The sequence below is a fragment of the Otolemur garnettii genome, unplaced genomic scaffold (genome assembly GCF_000181295.1).
Source record: "Otolemur garnettii isolate 467f Iridium unplaced genomic scaffold, OtoGar3 scaffold00145, whole genome shotgun sequence".
Taxonomy (NCBI): Eukaryota; Metazoa; Chordata; class Mammalia; order Primates; family Galagidae; genus Otolemur; species Otolemur garnettii.
The window spans coordinates 917,345-936,894 of record NW_003852540.1 but is presented as its reverse complement, the minus strand read 5'-3'; the positions used below and the strand labels follow the sequence as shown (position 1 = coordinate 936,894).

The window sequence follows — 19,550 nt, the reverse complement described above, 5'->3', positions numbered from 1 at the left end:
GCTATTTTTTGGTTGCAGCCATCATCGTTGTTTGGCGGGTCCGGGCTGGGGATTCGAACCCGACAGCTTAGGTGTACGTGGCTGGCGCCTTAGCCGGTTGAGCTATAGGCGCTGAGCCTAATTAATGATTTTTAAAAATTTTCAAAGCACACCAGTGTGCTATAGCACATTGTTTGAAAATCATTAAACACTAACTCCTCGCTCTCCCCTTCTCCTGGCCCCTGGCAGCCACCATGCTACTCTCTGTCTCTACAGAATTGATTTCTGTAGGTAGTTCACGTAAGTGGTATCATGTACTATTTCTCCTTTTGTGTCTGGCTTATTTCACTTTGCATAATGTTTTCAAGATTCATCCATGTTTGTAGCGTGAATCAATACTTCATTTCATTTGGTGGCTGGATAACATTCCATTGTATATGGGCACCACGTTTTGTTTATCCATTCATCTGTTGATGGACATTTGGGTTGCTTCCACCTTTTAGCTATTGAGAATAATGTTTCTGTGAACACTGGTATACAAATATTCACCTTATTCATTCTTTTTTCTTTTTTCTTTTTTTTTTTTTACCTTATTCATTCTTGGAAGAAAACATCAACAATACAAATAAAACCAAAGACTCCCTTAGTTATTCTTTTGATTGCAGATGTCATTGCAGAGTTTATTAAGGTATCTTGAAGCTATCTCAAGGTATCTCTCTAGAGAGAGATCGCATTAAGCATTAATGCTGCGTCTTACTCTCCCCCCCCACCCGCTTTAGCAGTAGAGCTTGGAGAGCTTTTCCTATGAGTCTATATAGGTTTCACCTCATTCTTTCTAACTATATTATAGTATTCACTATAATAGAAGTACCATGATTTATTTAACCATTCTCTAGTAATAGACACTGGAAATTTTCATTATTAAGAGACTGTTACGTGAGTTAAAAGTATAAGCATGGAAAATTATAATAGGTCCTGCCAAATGATTTTCCAAAAAGACTATGCAAATTTATATTTATACAGCACCCAGTGTTACCAGATTTGGCCAGGGCAGGGTTTGAACCCATCACCTCTGATATATGGGGCCAGCGCCCTATTCCTTTGAGCCACAGGCGCTGCCTTGTGTTACCAGATTTGATATTACCAAACTTTAAATTTTTACCTGACCGATGGGGGAAAATATTTTCTCATTGTCTTATTTTGTCTTCATCTGATTTCTAGTGAGATTCAGCATCTTTTCATAAACACATTGACACATCCATTTTATTTTTCTGAATCTCTTAAATATGACTTTTGTCTATCTTGCTATTGGATTACTCATTTTTTAAAATTGGTTTTTGGGAAGGCTATACACATATATGTATAAGATATAAATTATTCATCTGCTATGTATTTGAAATATTGCCACTTTTGCTGAAATTTCTTATTAGCTCTAATAGTTTGTTGATTCTCTCCAGTTTTCTCGTTAGAGTGTCATATCATGCACAAAATCTTAATAGTTACACCCTTGGCAATATTTATGCTACTTGTTTTTCTTTTAAATTGCATTACAAAGAATCTCCAGATCAATGCTGAGTAGCAGGAGTGATAGCAAGCTTTCTTGTTTGATCCTGACTGTAATGCTGTAATGGAAATATTCTAAAGTTTCACCAATAAGGATGATCCTTGCCCTATGATTCCAAAAATATCCTTCTTCAAGTTGAAAACGATGCCCTTTTTTCAGACGTAAATGTTTTCTTTCTTATTCCACCCATTTGTTTATTTTATTTATTTGTTTTATTTCCCCCTTCCTGACATTTCTCTCTTTCTCGCTCTCTGTTCTTAATAAGTTTTACCAAATGTTTACTTATTTTGATGGTCTTTTCAAAGAAACAGCTCTTAGTTGTATTTACTAACTCTATGTATATTTCTATTTAATGTATGTAAATTAATATTGTTGTTATTTTTTATTTCATTAATTCATTCCAGCTACTTTCTTTGGGTTTATGTTACCATGGATTTATACTTTCCCAAATTCTAAACAGAACAGCTCTTTAACCTTGTTTTGTAACTCACACATGTGCAAGTCCCTTCCAAGACCTTGGAGGCCCCTAGCAAGGTGTTCGCCTATTATCTTTTGGTGGTAAAATTTGTGAAAGTACGATTTTGGAAATCTTTTTCTTACAGGGGACCCCAAAGTTGTGCAAGCTTTAGTCCCCACAAAACCTGGATCACCCGTGATGGTGATACTCCGCAGGATTTGGCTAACTAGCTCTTATATTGTCGATCATTTCTTCTTTTTTCTTTGGAGACAAGAGTTTCACTCGGTTACTAGTTTCTTTTTTTCCCTATTTTTAGTAGAGATGAGGTCACACTCTTGCTCAGGGTGGTCTCCTGAGCTCAAGCAATCCACCTGCCTTGGCCTCCCACAGTGCTAGGATTACAGGCATGAGACTGTCTGGCCCTGTCTGTCATTTCTAAGTAGTGCAAAACCTTCAAATTTTTCTTTTTTACCCAGGGAGTTATTTAGAACAATTTACGAGAATCTTGGCAAAGAGATTCTTTTCTTGTTAACTTACAATTTTATTCCATTGTGGAGAATGTGAAGTGCCATCATTTTGAAATTCTTTCTTGTCTAAAACATGGTCTTTGTGTGTGTGTGAATGCTCATTGTAAGTTAAAAAAATTACATATGGGTTCCAAGTTCTGTATTTATTAAATCAAAGATATTCTAGTATAGCTTTCTCTTTCTTATTTTTTCTGCTTTTTACTGACACAATCACATTTATTATACATCGCTTTTCTGTATCTCTAAACATTTGCATTTTTAACACATTTAAACGCTAGTGTTTTCTATCAGGATTTGGATTAAGTCAGTATCTCCATCCTATTACTGGATGGAACAGGAAAGGACCTTGCAACCCTTTCTTTGTCTTCTCTTCCCAACTCCCCCAGCTCACACATCCCCTGCCCACTTGGTTCCAGGTTGTTGTCAGTTCTCATTTACTCAATGGTAAATTTTCACTGTTTTACTTTCAGGGAGTTTTTTTTTTTTTCTCATCATGTTGTCTGTATCAGTGATGACCCCTCCTCCTCCGTCGCCTCCTCCTTCTTCAAGTAAATGTATTGAGGTATGATTTACATTCAGTAAAATTCACTCTTTATAGTATATGGTGCTTTTTTGTTGTTGTTGTTGAGGCAGAGTCCCATCCTCTTAGTTTTATTTACCAACTCTATTTGTATTTCTATTTAAGGCAGATAAATTAATATTGTTGTTATTTTTTATTTCATTAATTCATTCCAGCTACTTTCTTTGGGTTTGCCCTGAGCAGAGTGCAATGGCATCATAGCTCACTGCAACCTCAGACTGAGGCTGTGAGCATCCCGTTGCCTCAGCCTCCAGAAGCCGCTGGGATTACAAGTGCTCCCCCCATGGCGCCCAGCTGGGTTTTTCATTTTTTTTTTAGGAGTTGGGGTCTCACTTTTGCTCAAGCAAGTCTCCCTCCTGAGCCTCCTACAGTGCTGGGATTACAGGCGTGAGCCTCCGCGCCCAGCACTCACTGGTACTTCTTAAATTCTGTAACTTTTTGCATTTACTTTCTCTTTTCACTAGAATGTCTTCTCAAGTAGAAGTTCTACCTGTGGATTGTCACTTTCCACGTCCTTGCATTTCTACACATGTCTCTAGTTTACCTTTCTCATTTAAATCTGAATCGATCCATGTCCGTAATCATGTTCCCAACTATCTTTGAAGATATTCCCACCTGGCTTTCTTTCATTTAGTGTTGTTGGTGGGGAGTCTGAGATAAATTTGATTCTCGTTCCTTTCTGGCTAATCTACATTTTTAAATTCTTCTTGAAGCTTTAAGTTTTTAAGTCATTATTCCTTGTGTTCTGAATTCACAAGCAATGTTTCTGGGTGTGATTTTGTTGTTGTTATTGTTTGTCAGGCCTGGACCAGGTTGTGCTGTTTCATTAGAGTGAAGTTTTTTATTATTATTATTATTTTTTGGCAGTTTTTGGCCAGGGTTGAGTTTGAACCCACCACCTCCAGCATATGGGGCCAGCGCCCTACTGCTTTGAGCCACAGGTGCCACCCCTTTTTATTATTTCTTTAAGTATTTCTTTTGCTGCTTTGTGCTTCCAAAGCTTATTATTAGACAGGCTAGAACTTTTCTAACCATGTCTCACTTTGTCCTTCTCTTTTATCTTTCTTTCTTTCTTTCTCTCTTTCTTTCTTTCTTTCTTTCTTTTCTTTCTTTCTTTTTCAAACAGAGTCTTTCTGTGCCACTCAGGCTAGAGTTGCCATGACATCATAGCTCACAGCAATCTCAAAGGCCTGGGCTCAAGTGATCCTGCTTACTCAGGCTCCCAAGTAAATAGGGCTACAGGCACCTGCCACAAGCCTGGGTAATTTTTGTATTTTCAGTAGAGACAGGGTCTCATTCTTGCTCAGGCTGGTCTTGAGCTCCTGAGCTTAAGGGATCCTCCTTCCTTGGCCTCCCAGAGTGCTAGGATTATAGGTGTGAGCCACCACACCTGGCCTTATTCTTATTTCTTAGTCCTTGGTGGGTTCTGAAGGAATTTCTTGGTTCTGACCATCAGCTCACCCATTTTCTCTTCATCAGCTGTTTCCATTCTGCTGATCAGCTTTTCTATGAAGGTTTTTGTTTTTATTTTTCAACCAATCACGTTTTCATGTCCATGTTCTCTGGTTCTTTTGATTAAAAATGTGATATTGATTCATGGATGCCATGGGCTCCATGTTTAGAGTCCCCTTCTCTCATTGCTATTAAGTTTCAGAATTTCTGGTAGGTTAGAGATGAGTGGGAATGACTGCACATTTACAATTGAATTCATTCCAAAGATCTATAAGTGAGATTATAACACGGAACAGGAGTCATCTTGATTCTAATTCTCTAAGGAAGCACGCAGCTGTCATTAACACTGTTGAAGTGAACTAGGCTCTTGCCAAATTTGTTTCTTAAAATTGAGATCTAATTCACATGCTATAAAATCTGCCCTTTTTAAAAGCAGGCAATTCAGCAGTTTTAATGTATTCATGAAGTGATGCAACCATCACTGTTACCTAGTTCAAGAACATTTTCATTACCCCCCAAAGAAACCCATTAGCAGTCATTTTCCATACTCCTTCCTCTATTCTCTTTATTTTATTTCATAAAAGTAGAATCAAACAATATGTGGTCTCTTATGTCTGACTTCTTTGCTGTAGCCTAATTTCTTTGGAGGTCATCAAGGTTACAGCATGAGTCTACCCTTCATTCTATTTTAGGGCTAAATGTTATTTCATTACATGGATATATCCCATTTTATCCATTCATCGTTTGATGGACATGTAAGTTTTTTCTACTTTTTGACTATTATGAATAATGCTGCCATAAGTATTCATATGCAAGTTTTTTTGTGGATATGTTTTCAGTTATCTTGGGTATATATCTAGGAATGAAATTGTTGTATCATATGGCAATTCTGTTTAACTTTTTGAAGAACTGCCAAATTCTTTTCCAAAGTAGCTGCACCACTTTCCATTCCCCCTAGTAATGTGAAAGGATTCCAGATTCTCCACGTTCTTGCCAACACTCGTTATCATCTGTCTTTTTGGTTATAGCCATCCTAGTAGGTGTGAAGTAGTATCTCATTGCAGTTTTAATTTTCATTCCCCTAATGACTAATTATGTTAAACATCTTTTCATGAGTTTATGAGACATTTGTTTATCTTCTTTGAAGAAATATCTATTCAAATCCTTTGGCCATTTTTTATTTGGATTATTGAGTTGTGAGAATTCTTGATATATTTTGGACCCTATACCCTTATCAGATTACACAAGTCCAATTTCTATATTTTTTCTGTTATTGTCTGTGCTTTTAGTGCTGTATCTAAGAAACCATTGCCCAATCCAGTGTCATGAAGATTCACCCCATGTTTTCTTTGAAAATTTTATAGTTTTATCCCTTATGTTCTGGTTAGGTCTTTGGTCTACTGTGAGTTAATTTTTGTATGTGGTGTGAGGTAGGGGTTCGTTTGCATGTGGATAACCAGGTTTTCTAGCACCATTATTGAAAAGACTAATCTTTCCACCATTGAATTGTTTTGACACCTTCATCAAAAATCAGTGGATCATAGACGTGATCAACAAACCCAGATATGGGTTTATTTCTGGACTCGCGATTCTATTCTTACATATATGTGCCAGTACACCACACAGTATTAATGGCTGTACACCTGCAGGAAGTTTGAAATCAGGAAGTGGCAATCCACTAACTTTATTCTTTCTTTGGAAGATTTTTTTGGCTATTGTTTTTCATGCATTTCTATACAAATTTTAGGGGGTTGCTTGTCAATTTCTACAGAAAAGCCAGCTGAGATTTTGACAGGGATTGTATTGAATCTGTAGATTAATTGGGGGATTATTACCATTTTAATAGTATTAGTTCTAATCTATAAAAATGAGATGTCTTAATGCTTATTTAGGTCTTCTTTATTTTCTTTCAGTGATGTTTTGTGATTTTCAGCATACATTCCTTGCACCTGTTTTCTTAAATTTATTCCTAAATATTTTATTCTTTTTGATGCTGTTGTAATTAGAATTATTTTCTTAATTCCATTTTTAGATTGTTTATTGAAAGTGTATGGAAATACAATTGATTTTTGTATATCACTCTTATATCCTGCAAGCTTGATGAGCTCATTTATTAGTTTTATTTGGGGGAGGGATTCCTTAGGATTTTCTATGCCTATGAATCACTTCATCTCCAAATAGTTTTTCCCATTCCAATCTGGATACATTTTATTTCCTTTTCTTATCTATTTTCCCTGACTAGATTCTCCAATATAATATTAAATAGACAAAGTGAGAGCAAACATCTTGTCCTGTTCCTGACCTTAGAAGGAAAGTTCTCAGTCTTTCACTGTTGAATCTGATGTTTACTGTGGAGTTTTTTCTAGTTGTCCTTCATCTGTTTGAAGCTGTTTTCTCCTATTCCTAGTTTGAATGTTTTTTCTGTGAACGGGTGTTGGGTCTTGCTAACTGCTTTTTCTTCATATCTATTGATATGCATATGTGGGTTTTTAATCTATAATTCTATCAATATAATGTATTACTTTGACTAATCTGCATATGTTGAATAACCTCCCCTTCCTGTGATAAATTTTACTTGGTCCTTGGCAAATCTTGCCATGTCACTAATCTTTTATGTTCAGAGTTTGCATATCTCCGCTAGAATAGTTTATGCTAATAATCTACGAGCTGACACTTAAGGAACTATTCACAATCAGGTTTCTTCTTGAAACAAACTTAGCGTCAGCAAGGTCACATTCTCATTCACAGGAAGGAAGCAGTTACTGCTTAGTCACTGATCAATTTCTCTTCCTCCACCTTTCCAAAGAGCTTTTTTCCCCTACCATTCACCCACTAACTCTGGTTTATGCCCTTGTATCTAGGTATATGTTTCCCAAAGAGTGGGTCCCTGGATGAACAATGTTAACATCCCTTGGTAACTAGTTAGAAGTGTGAGTTTGGGGCCCTGCCTGACCAAATGAATCAATCAAACTCTGGCAGTAGAGCTTAGAATCTATGTTTTACCTAGTCCTGGGATTCTGTTGTGTACTAAAATTTGAGAATCGTTAATGATTATGATACTAAGTTAGCCCAAGGAATCCATAGGTCCATTTCCCTGTACTTTGTTTCCTTCAGTCATTGAGTTTGATATCTTTCTTCAACATTGTTGGGTTTCCTCTAATATTTAGTAATATTTGTGTGTATTCTATTTCATGTTTGCAGTTCCCTGTGAGCCTAACTCTGAGGGTTGTGATATGTTCATTTACTGAAGCCTGCTGTCATCTGATTTTGGGGAAGGTAGAAAGTGCTGCTGGGTGAATTGAGCCAGTAGCTTCTGATTTATTACTCTTGGCTATTTTCAGCCTCCCAGGGTGTCCTTTCTCCCAAGCATTCATCCTTTCTCACACTTGGGGACTGGTGCCTTTGCTTGGCATAAGCAGCAGCAGTCAGCAGAGGACCAAAGCACCTGGCTCCTTTACTATGGAAGCCCAGACAGATTTGCAAATGCTCCCTTTGCTCCTGCCTTTTCCGCCTTGTGTTCCCTGTGAGCCACCTCCATCATTGGCTACAGACCTTCCTTTGCAGGATTGAGGTTATATTATTCTTTGTCCTGGGCTGGCTTTATGAGCATTTGTCCTTTGCAGTCACACAAGGCTCTACACGGTGGAAGATCACACACTTGATTTTTTGCTCTGCTGTTGCCGTCTCGGAGTTCTTAATTCTTTTGAACAGAGGACTCCACATTTTCATTTTACATTGGGGTCTGAAAATTATGTAGCCAGGCCTGCCTGCCTCCATCAGATCTCTTTGTCCTTTACCTTTTGGGGCTGCCTCACAGTTTCTGGTCACCCCTTCTTATTTTACAGTGCTGCTAAGGATTGATTCATCCCCTAAGGATACCCCTTCTTATTTTACAGTGCTGCTAAGGACTAATTCATATAAAAATAATTGATGTCATTTTCTAGTGATTTGGGCAGGAGAAAGACTAGATCATGTAGTCAATTTACCATCTTTATCAAGTCCTACTGGGATGCTTCTGAAATATAAATCTGGCATACAAGGTTATCCACAATTTGGTTCTACCCTTCCTTCTAACAATTGTAAATTTCCAGGGTTAGTAAGTTTCCTGTCACTACAGAAATCAACAGCCTTGGAATAGCTACCATGTGAGACGATATAAAGGGGCTGTCAAGTCATTGCTAAATCCTATGATCTCAAGGTTATCTCTGACTCTGATATTCATGACTTCCAGTGCCCCCCCTTCATTCCGTGTGCTTATCAAATGGTAAGAATGGCCAGGGGACTGCTTATGGATCCTGGGTCCATGTGGAGATTTTCCACCTCCTGACTCTGCCTGTGCTCCTCCCCTGATTTCATCTCCAGCTCACACAGTCCTGTGCACATCCTCCAGGAAGCGGCCTTGATGCCCTGGCCCCTCCCAAGGACCTCTCTCATACCCAGCACAGCTCAATTGATCCTTCCCCTGCAGCCCTTACATTGTGCCTTTCTGGGACATGCTTTACCTCCCTGTCCCAGCCCAGGGCGGTCAGAGGCTCACATACACGTTGTGCACACAGACTGTACTTACTCTGGGTCAGACCCTGTGCTGGGGACTCATGGATGACTCAGATGTGGACTCAGAATGGACCTGACTGGGGTGGGGCAGTGGCAGCTCAATGGGCAAATTGCTGGAACCAGAGTGGGAACACAGTGCAGGGGGATCGTGGCAGAAGAGGAGCTGGAGCTGAGACATGAGGGCATTTGCCCAGGGCAGATCAGCAGGGCACATCAGGAGGATGGAACAGCAGGGGCAAAAGTGTGGAGGGAGGGGTGAGACAGCAGGGGATTTGGGAGACTTCAGAGCTTGTCTTAACTGAGGCTGGGTGAGACTGGGGGTGAGCTGTAGGGCTGGAAGCGGCCAAAGGGGTGGGAGGTTGTGGAGGAAAGGCAGGGGCAGAGAAGCTGGAGACAGAGGCCCTGAATGTGGCTGAAGAGTTAGGGCCTTTAGAAGGATTATTCTGGAAGCCAACGTGGAGGGTAACAGGAGGGGCTTGGGAATATGTAGGTGGTTGCAATGGGCTAGGTGGGAGGTGATAAGCCCAACTCATGACCTGCAGCCCAGCGGTGATAGGTGTTGGGGCACACCTCAAGCAGGGGAGAGTGTGCAGGCTTTTCCTCTTCATCCCCGCTTCAGGAGACAATTTCCCCAGCTGGTCCAGAGCCTGGCCTGGGCTCCCGGGGCCCAGCAAGGGCAGAGCTCAGTGCAAGGTCCAGATTCAGCTGCTCCTACCCTGCTCTGAGGACATCTGCCCAGATGCTTTCCAGTCTATGGGAAGGACAAGTCCCAGTTTTCCTTTCCCAAGGAACTGTTTGTCTGAGTTGCTCTCTCAGCAGCCCCCTGACTCCCCACTTAGAGGCAGGATGACTGTCCTGTTTGGAAGTTTGTTCAAGGGCTTCTGTTCTTGGCTGCACATTTTGCTTCTCTTGCTGTCAGGGAGCTCCCAGTTTGTGGGAAGGGGTTGGGAAGAGGAGTTACCCAGTCACCCAGGAAACCATCAGAAGGGCGTAGAGGTTTCTTCTTGGAGGCGGTGGTATGGGTCCGACTCCTGGCTATGCGGGTCTGAGGCAGGTGGGTTGGTGGAGCTCTGTTCCTCCTGTGCGGCCAGTCCTGTCTGCAGCGTGTCTGGCAGCTCCAGCGGAGGCAAGGCTGCTGGGCCCAGGGGCCCTGGGAAGCTGCTGGCTAAGTGGGGTCTCATTTAGGAGGCGGCTTAGCCAGCTGCACAGTTAGTTAATTTCCCTCGTCCTGGGAGCCCCTTAATCAGGAAGCAGGTTCACAACTGGCTCTGCATGGCTTCCAGAGAAGAGGGAGCTGGCTGGGCCCTGTCCCTAGCTGCCCAGGCCCCACACATAACCTTGTCAAACAGTGGGCTCATTCTTGCTCAGGTTGGTGGCCTCGCCAGTCCCAGAACCCCTGGATGCCTGGCCCAGACCAGAAAAGGGGTTTTCTTCACTGTAGTGGAAACTGGTGAGACCAGGATTGCCCAATGCATCTCCTTAGGACTGCAGTGGCAAATACCCCCTTCTCCACTCCGTCTCCCCATTCCTCAGCCCCGCTTGTTGCAGTCTCCCTCTCCCTCCCCACCCCAGAAGCCCCCCTGATCTAGCAAGCCTCACACCAACAGAGGAGACTGAGGTTGTGAGAAGAGACTTCGCCAGAGCTGGGGTGTCCCTGGGACCAGATGTAAACCCTCGGAAAGTGGCTACATCCTGCTAAGCCTCAGTTTCCTTGGCTGCTAATGGACCTTCGGTACACAGATGTGAAATCTCAGAGATTTCATGTATGGGAATGTGCCTGCCTGCCAGGTATAGTCTCACAGCTCACATAGATGAGGCCAAACTCATGGTTGGCTTTGAGGAGTCCCCAGGGCTGGGCTCTGACCTCCTTTCCTGACGTCTCCCTTCTGCTTACCCATGTGAATCCTACACGCTCTTATGTCCAGGGCGCTCACCTCCTGGTCTCTCTCACCTCTGCACTCTGTGTCCCCAGCAACCCCAGCTCTTGGGGCTATACTCACTTCCCTACCACACATTCTTGCCTCTGGAAATGCTGCCCAGGCTAAAAGGCATGTTTACTTTTGGGGAATGAAAGTATTGAATGGCACTGATACCTCATAAACGGTCTTGGTGAGTAGCTCCTGGCATGAGAACACGGAGGTGGTGACTCAGACCTGGCCTGTTGCTCAGGACTCCTCCTCTCCCTGAGGGCCCGGCACACAGTAGATGCCAAGAAATGGCAGAGGTGTTTGTGTTGTGCTCGGAGGTTATGACTAGTGCTCCAAAGGGCCCTGAGTGTGGAGTTGATTGCTCTCAACTCTGGATAAATGTTGTCTTTAAGTTTGTGTTTTATAAATGAACTGTGGTGGGACAGGGACATGTATGGGAACTTGGAGTGTGGCTCAGGGGTGGTGCTGCTCCCACCACCTCAAAGCCTCCCAGGGCAGGTTCTTGGCCTCCTGCTTTCCTGCCCCCTGGCTCCTAAGTCCTACCCAGCTTCCTCCTCCCTGCCCTGCCCACGGGCAGCTATTATCTTCCCTCCAAGCAGGGGCCTGGGTGTGTGTGGGGGTTGGGGTCAGGTACTCATATCCCACAGCATTTTGGGGCAGGGCCGTCATCCCCACCCTGGGCTGCCAGTGCCACAGTACATTCCAAGGGTGACTCAGAGGGAACAAGTCTCTTACCTCCTGGTGCATTTCATTGTGGAGGTTGCAATACTCTTGTCTAACCTGGATTGGGCAGCAGGCCCAGGGAAAGGGTGGAGCCATGGCTCAACTTTCCGGCTTCTTGTCATAGCATAATACCTGGGCTCAGTGGTTGGCAGGCAGGGTGGGGCTGGGCACTGGTGAGCCCGGCGTGTGTGTGTGTGTGTGTGTGTGTGTGTGTGTGTGCGCGCGCACATGCCAAGCTGGGGAGCAGGGACTCTAGGGCTTTCAAGGGGTCTGCACACAACCCAAGAGTATCCCTATACACAGGGGAGCACAGCAAATAACACCATGACAGGTCAAGAGAGTCCTCAGAAAAAGGGGAAACTTCATCTTTCAGTACCATTAACTGCATTTTTCTCCTTGCTTTTTGAATAAGGGCTTCTGCACTTCCTTTTTGCCTTGGGCCCTGCTAATTATGTAGTTCATTTGGGGTTCAGTAGAAAAAGCAGGAGGTTTGGATTTGGTAGAGTTTGGAAGTCCCTTTGCCTCTCTAGACCTCCGTTTTCTCCTCTGCAACTGTGCTTCCTGCCCAGGACCACGCTCTCTCATGCCTCTGCTTTTCCTTGGACTTGGTGTTGTGTGCAGATGGTCTCACTGGCTGTTTTCCTCTCCTGTCATGAAGCACACAACTTCCCCGGGCATCCTCAGTGAGACTAAATCTCTCCCTACTCCTCAATCCTGCATCTCACTGCAGTGAGTCCTGTGCCTCTGCCCAGGACATTCTTGCCCCTTACTCACCTTAACTGACTCATCTCTGCATCCCCCATGGTCCCTAGCACAGGTGCTTGGCAGATAAAAGGTGTTTTTTGAACGCTTGTCTTAATCTATGCTAGGCCCCCATTCTGCTATGTGGCAGACTTCCCGGGGCCTCTGCTGTGCCCAGACATGATGCTGGGCTTTGGTCCCCACCCCGCACATCAGATGCTTGCTCATTCCTTTTCCCGCCCACACCTGGGGAGCCGTCTGCAGCCACCTCATCATGCTGGCGGGGGGGTCGGGGGGGGACTGCACTCTGCGTATGCCCAGGCCTCTGTTCTCTCTCTGGGCCCTCCTTGGACATAGGCTCTGTCACACCCCTTGGATTGGGGACAGCTGTGAACTGGCACCAGCATTAACCACTGATTCTGGGTCATGATGGGATCATGATAAAGACAAGAGACAAGGTCTTGAGCCAGTTAGAAGTGAATAAATAAATAAAACAATAATAAGAAAAACCCTTAGTTAGTGAATGCTCTGTTATGTGCCTGGCTGTGTTCCAAGGGCTTTACATATATTACTCATTTAATATTCACAACAGCCCTCTGAGGTAGGTACCCATACTATCCTTATTTTATAGATCAGAAGACCAAGCACATGGGGATTATATACATAGTCTGCAAGTGAAGGGACTGGCAATTTAAGTACTGGTGTCTAACCAAAGACTTGAAGGTTCTTAGCATTGGATCCACACTGTCTCCTGGGATTCAGGACCAGAGAGGGAAAGTGATGTGCCTCAGGCCACACAGCAGGTCAGAGGGAGCCTAGAATGGAATCATAGAATCCAGTCCCCAGCTGTACACTCTTCCCACTATCTCCTGCTGCCTGCCTTTGAGAAAGCTCAGGGGCCCTGATCCCAAGAAGAAGGATAGACTAGCCTTCAGGTGACATGAGCTGTGAAGGCAGCTCCCGCAGGCAGAGGGCTTACAGCAACAAGGTGATGGATCCTAATGGATGTTACCTGGGGAGATTTCCTATGCGAGGCAGGGATGAAGTCAGGAAAGGAATCTACCAGACCTTGGATTGTTGGCTGAGGGTAGGAGGAGTTCCCTAGCCTGGAGCTGCTCTTGAGTCCTGCAGGGGAGAAAACCAGGTAGCCTGGTGCAGAGGAGAGTTCTGGGGTCCCCAGGAGGCCTGCAGGTACCTTCTTTCCATGCCTTAGGGCCCTTCCTCAGAGAGCTGGTGTCTTGGGGAAGCTGCAGGCACATTTTCTGGGGGTGGAGAGTGGGGCCTCAGACTTGCTTGGGAAGCTCTGGTCGTGTGAGGGTGAGGCACCTGGGAAACCTCTAAAGGAGATGCCTGGGAGGTGGTGGGACAGGGGAACAAGCCTTAGGGGAGAGGGTGGCACTGGAGATGGAGATGTGGCTGTGGTCATGAGGACACTGAGGACAACGTGGTGTTCAATGCTGACTCTCAGAGGACAGAGTGAGGGTACAGAGGTGGCTACTCCCTGCCAGCAGCTGCTTCCCAGAGGTGGGAGAACAGGAGCCAGAGAAAAAGGCAGAGGAGCCACGTGTTCCTGTCCCAGCAGTGTGCCAGGCATGGTGTGAAGGGCCAAGGGCAGCATCTGCACTGGGATAGGGCAGGTGGGGCAGCCACCGGGTCTCCCAGGAAGCACCGTGTCTGGGCAGCAGTGGCAGGCCATGCTCATGTTTCTTTCTGTTTTCTGCAGGAGAAAGCACTGCTCCGTGCACATCCAGCGTCCTCCAGGAGAAGCAGCGTGAGTTCAGCCTGACCTCAGAGGAGTCTTTTCTTTCCCTTGGATGGGTCCCCTCTGGTTCACCGAGAGCCCAGAAGGGTATAAGGTCCTCACCTGCAGGCAGGACCAGAGGGCCCAGGGTCACTCGTTTTGAGTTTGAGCACTCTGCTCTGTGCCCCTGAGTTTGCCCCACACTGGGCAGCTCGGGTGTCAGGGCCAGAGTGAAGGGTGGGAGGTTGGTGGGCTGGGAAGTGAGCCCTGCAGAGCAGATGGAACCATGGAAAACCTACCTGGTGTGTCTTCTGCACATGAACAAAGAGAGGAGGGTGGGAACAGGGAGCCAGTCCCCTGGTGCCTGTGATCGTCGCCTTTGGGTGACACACCTTCTAGGATGGAGTCATGGGGTCTGAGGTCAGAGGTACCCCATTCAAAACTGCCCAAAGGGTCATGAACCTTAAAATCCCATCGTGAAGAGGCTGTCTCTACAGAGCTGGGGGCCTGTAGTTGGGCTCTGGGCCTTCCAAGTCCTTGTCATCTTCTGTGTCATACAGGCCTCTCCAGTTCCTGCTTGTATGTTCTGAGAGACGAGGCTAGGATTGGATCCAGGAGGGACATGGTAAAGATGTGTCAGTGTGCTGACCCAGTCACCTCATCTTGCTCATGAACAAGAAACTGTTCCCTGGATGTTCTGGGTGGAGGGCAGAGTCTGAGCCAGATGTCTTTGCTGTTGACTGTGCTGAGTTTCCCACAAGGCAGGGGTGGGAGAGAGGAGTCTGTGTGTTTGGAGCAGGGGGTGTGCTTAGAGATTTCCTTCTTCTGCTCTTATGATCTGTGGTGGCAGCTTTGTGGGGGCCCAGTCAGTCCACTCTGCCCGCCCTGTCCTCAGGCTCTGGGGCCCTTCCTGCAAGCTCTTCTATCCCTCAGTTGCCGTCCTGAGGTGGAAGGGTGCCCAGAGCACCAGCCTCACAACAGCCTGGGGGCCATCCCTGAGGAGGGCACAAGCCTTCCCAGAAGAGAAAGTCTCTCTGTTTCTCATATTTTGTGGCGGTTTCTAGGCAAAGCCCTTCAGGGGCTGGTAGAGGTGAATGTCTCTGTCAGGAGCACATGGAAGAAGGCGGGGTGGGGCCTGGTTTCTTTCCTGAGTGTACTCACAGGTTTTTAACTTGGAGGTGACTGAGTGACCACATGGAGAGGCCAATGCCACTGGAAGACTTTTAGGGCAGTTTCCAAGAGAAGAGGCACTCCACCCAGTACCATGGGGGCCTGAGGCTTGGTCAGGAGGCAGAGGGGTGAGGGTAAAGCCAGGCCCAGTCTTTGCTGGGGTTTCTGTAGGAAAGGGAGTTGGGGAACAGCTTAGCATTCCCTAGTTTGAATGTTGAGGGCTCTGGGCAGTAGGGGTGGGCTCCCCTTCTCTGGAATCTGGCCCTGACTTAGGGCAGGAGAAGTTTGGTTTGGTGGTGGGTGAGGGTTGGGTAGAGGAGGTGGTTGGGGATGTGGGTTTGGATTGGTTGGTTTGCATATGAAGAGTGCACTTGAAGGGGATTTGTTTGTGGTCTCTAGGAATTAGCTAGTCCTGGGAGGGACAGTCTCTCCGGGCCAGCAAGACCCCCAAGAAGGCAAAGCATCATAAAATAGAAAGTATGGTCGGGAATGCAGGAAAAGAGCCCAGATTGTTCCTTCTGGGCCTCTAGGAAACCACAGCAAAAACCCCAAAGTGAAAACTACCGCCACCTGACTTGGAGTCTGCCCCCGCCATGCCAAACCACAGCTCTCTTCCATAGACACAATTGAATTGGAGAGATGTTCAGTGTCCTCTGCATTTGGCTGCGAAAAAAATGTGTGATTAATGAGAGGCAAAGGACCCCCCCCTTCCTTGGTTGTAGATTTTAGTCAGAATTCTGTTGCTGGAGGCTGTCATCAAATTCTCCGTAAGGACATTCTTGTTTAGTGAAAAATACTAGTTGACGCACACAGAAGAATTTCGTACCTGAAATGGTACCTCGGAGGTTGTCCAGGCCAGTGATTCCCGGATATAAACCTAATATTTTCAGCACGAGAAAAACAATAACATTGTGATGTGTTTTTCCATCATGGTGGATGTATTCAATTGAGAGGATTGCTTTCCACATCATTCTACAATTATGTCCTGCCTAGAATTTTTGGCATTAAAATACATTTTCTTTTATGAAAGGATGGTGATGATTGATGGTGTCTGTTTATTTTTAATCCAAAATTGGCAAAGTAAAAACCTGTGACCTGAATAAAAAAAAGTAGAAGAATAGCAATGCCTGACATTTATAATAGTGCTCTTCCACTTAAAGTACCACTCTGCACACATTGCCTTATTTAATAATTCCTACTGGGTTTTGAAAACTCACTAAATACAAATTGTGTGGTTGGTACAAATTGCCCTAGATCAGGAGTCAGAAATTCTTGGGACTGGTGTTATACTATCTGGAATTAACAAGTGATAAGGTCTGAGTTTGAAGCTTAGTAGCTGTGACATTCCCTTGTCACCCAGGCTGGAGTACAGTGGCATAATCATAGCTCACTGCAACTTTGAACTCTTAAGAGATCCTCTTGCGTCAGCCTCCTGAGTAGCTGGGACTACAGGTGCACCACCATGCCTGGGTAATTTTTTAAAAATTTATCGTACAGATAGGTTCTTGCTATGTTGCCCAGACTGGTCTTGAACTCATGGCCTTAAGTGATCCTCCTGTCTTGGTTTCCCATAGTGCTAGGATTACAAGTCTGAGCCACGATGCCTGGTTCATTGTGACATTTTGGGCAGGTTACATAATGTCTCCAAGCTTTAGTATATTCAGTTGTGGAATGGTGGCCAAGTTGTCTAATTCCTAGAGTTACTGAGGGTGTCATAAATAACACATGTGAGATGCCAAAAATCTCACCTGCCATGCAGGAAGCATCCTATGGTCCTCAGTTGGTACTGGCTTCTGCATGAGTCTTGTTAACTGGAACACCTGGAGCACATGTGATGGATGAATTTTGTCATCCCATGGAACTCAGTCTCTTCTGTGCTCTCTTGGTCCTGTGACCGCCTCAGTTGCCATGTCACAGTGATGTTTCCCATGCCACACAGTCCCCAGAGATTCCTCCTGTGCTGGCCAGAGAGTACTGGGCCCTTGGGTTGTGAGAGTGGGGAAGGAGGCCTGCATGGACCTCTCAGCTGGTGTGCAGGAGTGAGGTTACAAGGCCTTATCTGCAGTGGCCTGGAATCCTTCCTCCTTTGTGGCTGCCAGACAGCTCCAGCCTTCATCCTGCGGTTGGACAGATGGCCTGGCAGCCCGCCACCACTGGCGTGTGCTGGTCATTTGAAACCAGACTGGAGGACGCCCAGGGAGTCATTGTGCATGGCGGCCGGGAGGGGCTTGGAGGAGAGAGAGAGTTTTGCACTGGGGGCTGGGGACCTGGGTCACCTCCCACCCACTTGCTATGCTGTCTCAGTCCTGCCTGTGGCCCAGCCTGCTGTCCCGTCTGCACACAGGGTCCCTCCTGGATCTGATGTTCAGGCGTCTTTGCTGCTGCTGCCTCTCTGTCTCCTGGCTCCCCTCGTCCACATCTCTTTCTGTTTCTGCCTTGTTCACATTGTTCCCTTAGCTCAGCGATCGTTTACCCAGTGCTTCTAGTATGCCTGCCTTGGTGCGGTGTGGGCCCTCGGGGAACTTAGTTCTTCCCATTGAACCTCACTCCTGTTCTTCCATCCAAGCCTGGGGATCCTTCTGGACTTCTCTCTCTCCATCCAGAGTCAAATTGGCCCCTCTCCGCATATCCCACCTCCCACAGATCTTTCAGCCTCACTGGTTCCTCTCCGTCCCCACCCACCTCTGGCCAAGGCCCTGTCGTCTGTCTCTCCTGTAACCTCCCACATGCTGGCCTTGCTGATTCCAGTTTCGCCCACTCCATCTCGCCCTCTGGAGTGTCAGGGAGACCTTTTTGGGGGGCCAGCCTGGTGCACACAGCTGCTGCTTCCTTTCCTGTGGTGCCTCTCCACCGGAGGGCGAGCCTTGCCTCTGGACAGCCCATCTGCCCCCTTCCCCCTCCTCAGTCACTTTGTCCGCTTTCCTTCCATTCTGCCTCTGGGAGGAGCATGGACATTGTCAGCACAGGTTTTCCACAGGCAAATTGTGAAACCTGAGCACTCCATCCATCCCCGTGGAGGGGACAGAGGCAGCTACTCGGCAGCAGGCTGTGGGAAGGACTGGGGTCCCCTGGGACCCAGCACCCTTGGCCTCTGTCATGGCTGCCTGGATCATTTGTGTGTGATGAATCCAGTGAGCCAGGCTCACCCTTCCTGCCGTGACCTGCCATCTCCATAGAAGAGGCTGAGCGTGGAGTGTTGGCACAGTGGGGCTGTAACTCCTCTCCCTCTGTCCATGCCCACCCAGCCATGACTAATGAGAGAAGGTGTGGCCTCTCCCAGGAGACCCCCCAGCTGTCTCACCTCTCCCTCCCTCTTCCTTCCAGTCCCAGCAGCTGCATGGGGTGCAGGACAGGAAACTGAGGAATGGGGAGTAGGCTTCCTCGACCTCAGTCCCATGCAGACCCACGGTGGGATAACCTACCTGCTGTGGCCTTTGGTGTTGGACCCGGCCTGTGTGGGTACCCTAGAGGCCTGACACATGTGACCCAAACCCTTGTTACTGGCAATGGCTTTCCCAGGGTCTGGCATTAGCTGCAGGGCCAGGGGCAGCAGGTGACTGTCCTGGGTCGAGGGAAAGTCTGCCCATGGCCACGTCTGCTCGTTAGAACAGGGTGCTGAGTGGGACTCTGGACCTCCCCTCATCTGCAGACCAAGACCCGACAATCCTGCTCCTCACTGATCATTTATGTTCATGCTACTCTGAGCTTCTGACGCAGCCACCAAATGAACATGGATTTGTCCCTGGCTGGGTCCTGACTCCAGCCCCGGTTGAGGACTGAGCTCAGATTCCTTGGCTTAGAGAGAGATGAGGACAGCTCAGCATCATCCCTCCCCACCATGGGGATATGGTTTGACCCTGCTGCCTTGGCTCAGTGGCCAAAGCCCAGACCAGCCACCAAGGGGCTTCCTTTCTGCATACCTGCAACCTGTGGCCTCCCCAGGTGGACCCCCACATGGCATGATGCACAAAACCCCTTGCCCACAGATGGCCTCCCCACTCCTCTGCCTGGTAACTGGTGTCTTTTCCTGGCCTGTGTGGGCAGCTTGCTGAGCACAGCTGCAGACGGGCTATATTTAGCTGGCTTTAATGAGCTCAGGGTGGCAGACGTCCGCCTTGGGAGCACTTTTCTTGC

The 19,550-nt window shown here is 46.5% G+C and overlaps 1 protein-coding gene across 1 annotated transcript in view; it reads left to right on the top strand.

Moving 5' to 3' along the window:
• PITPNM3 (PITPNM family member 3) overlaps positions 1-19,550 on the top strand; it is a 102,874-nt gene that overhangs the window by 34,132 nt on the left and 49,192 nt on the right. Inside the window, exon 4 of the mRNA XM_012810954.1 lies at positions 14,229-14,276. Within this exon, the coding sequence (XP_012666408.1) occupies positions 14,229-14,276 (48 nt within the window). The remainder of the gene's footprint in view (positions 1-14,228; positions 14,277-19,550) is intronic.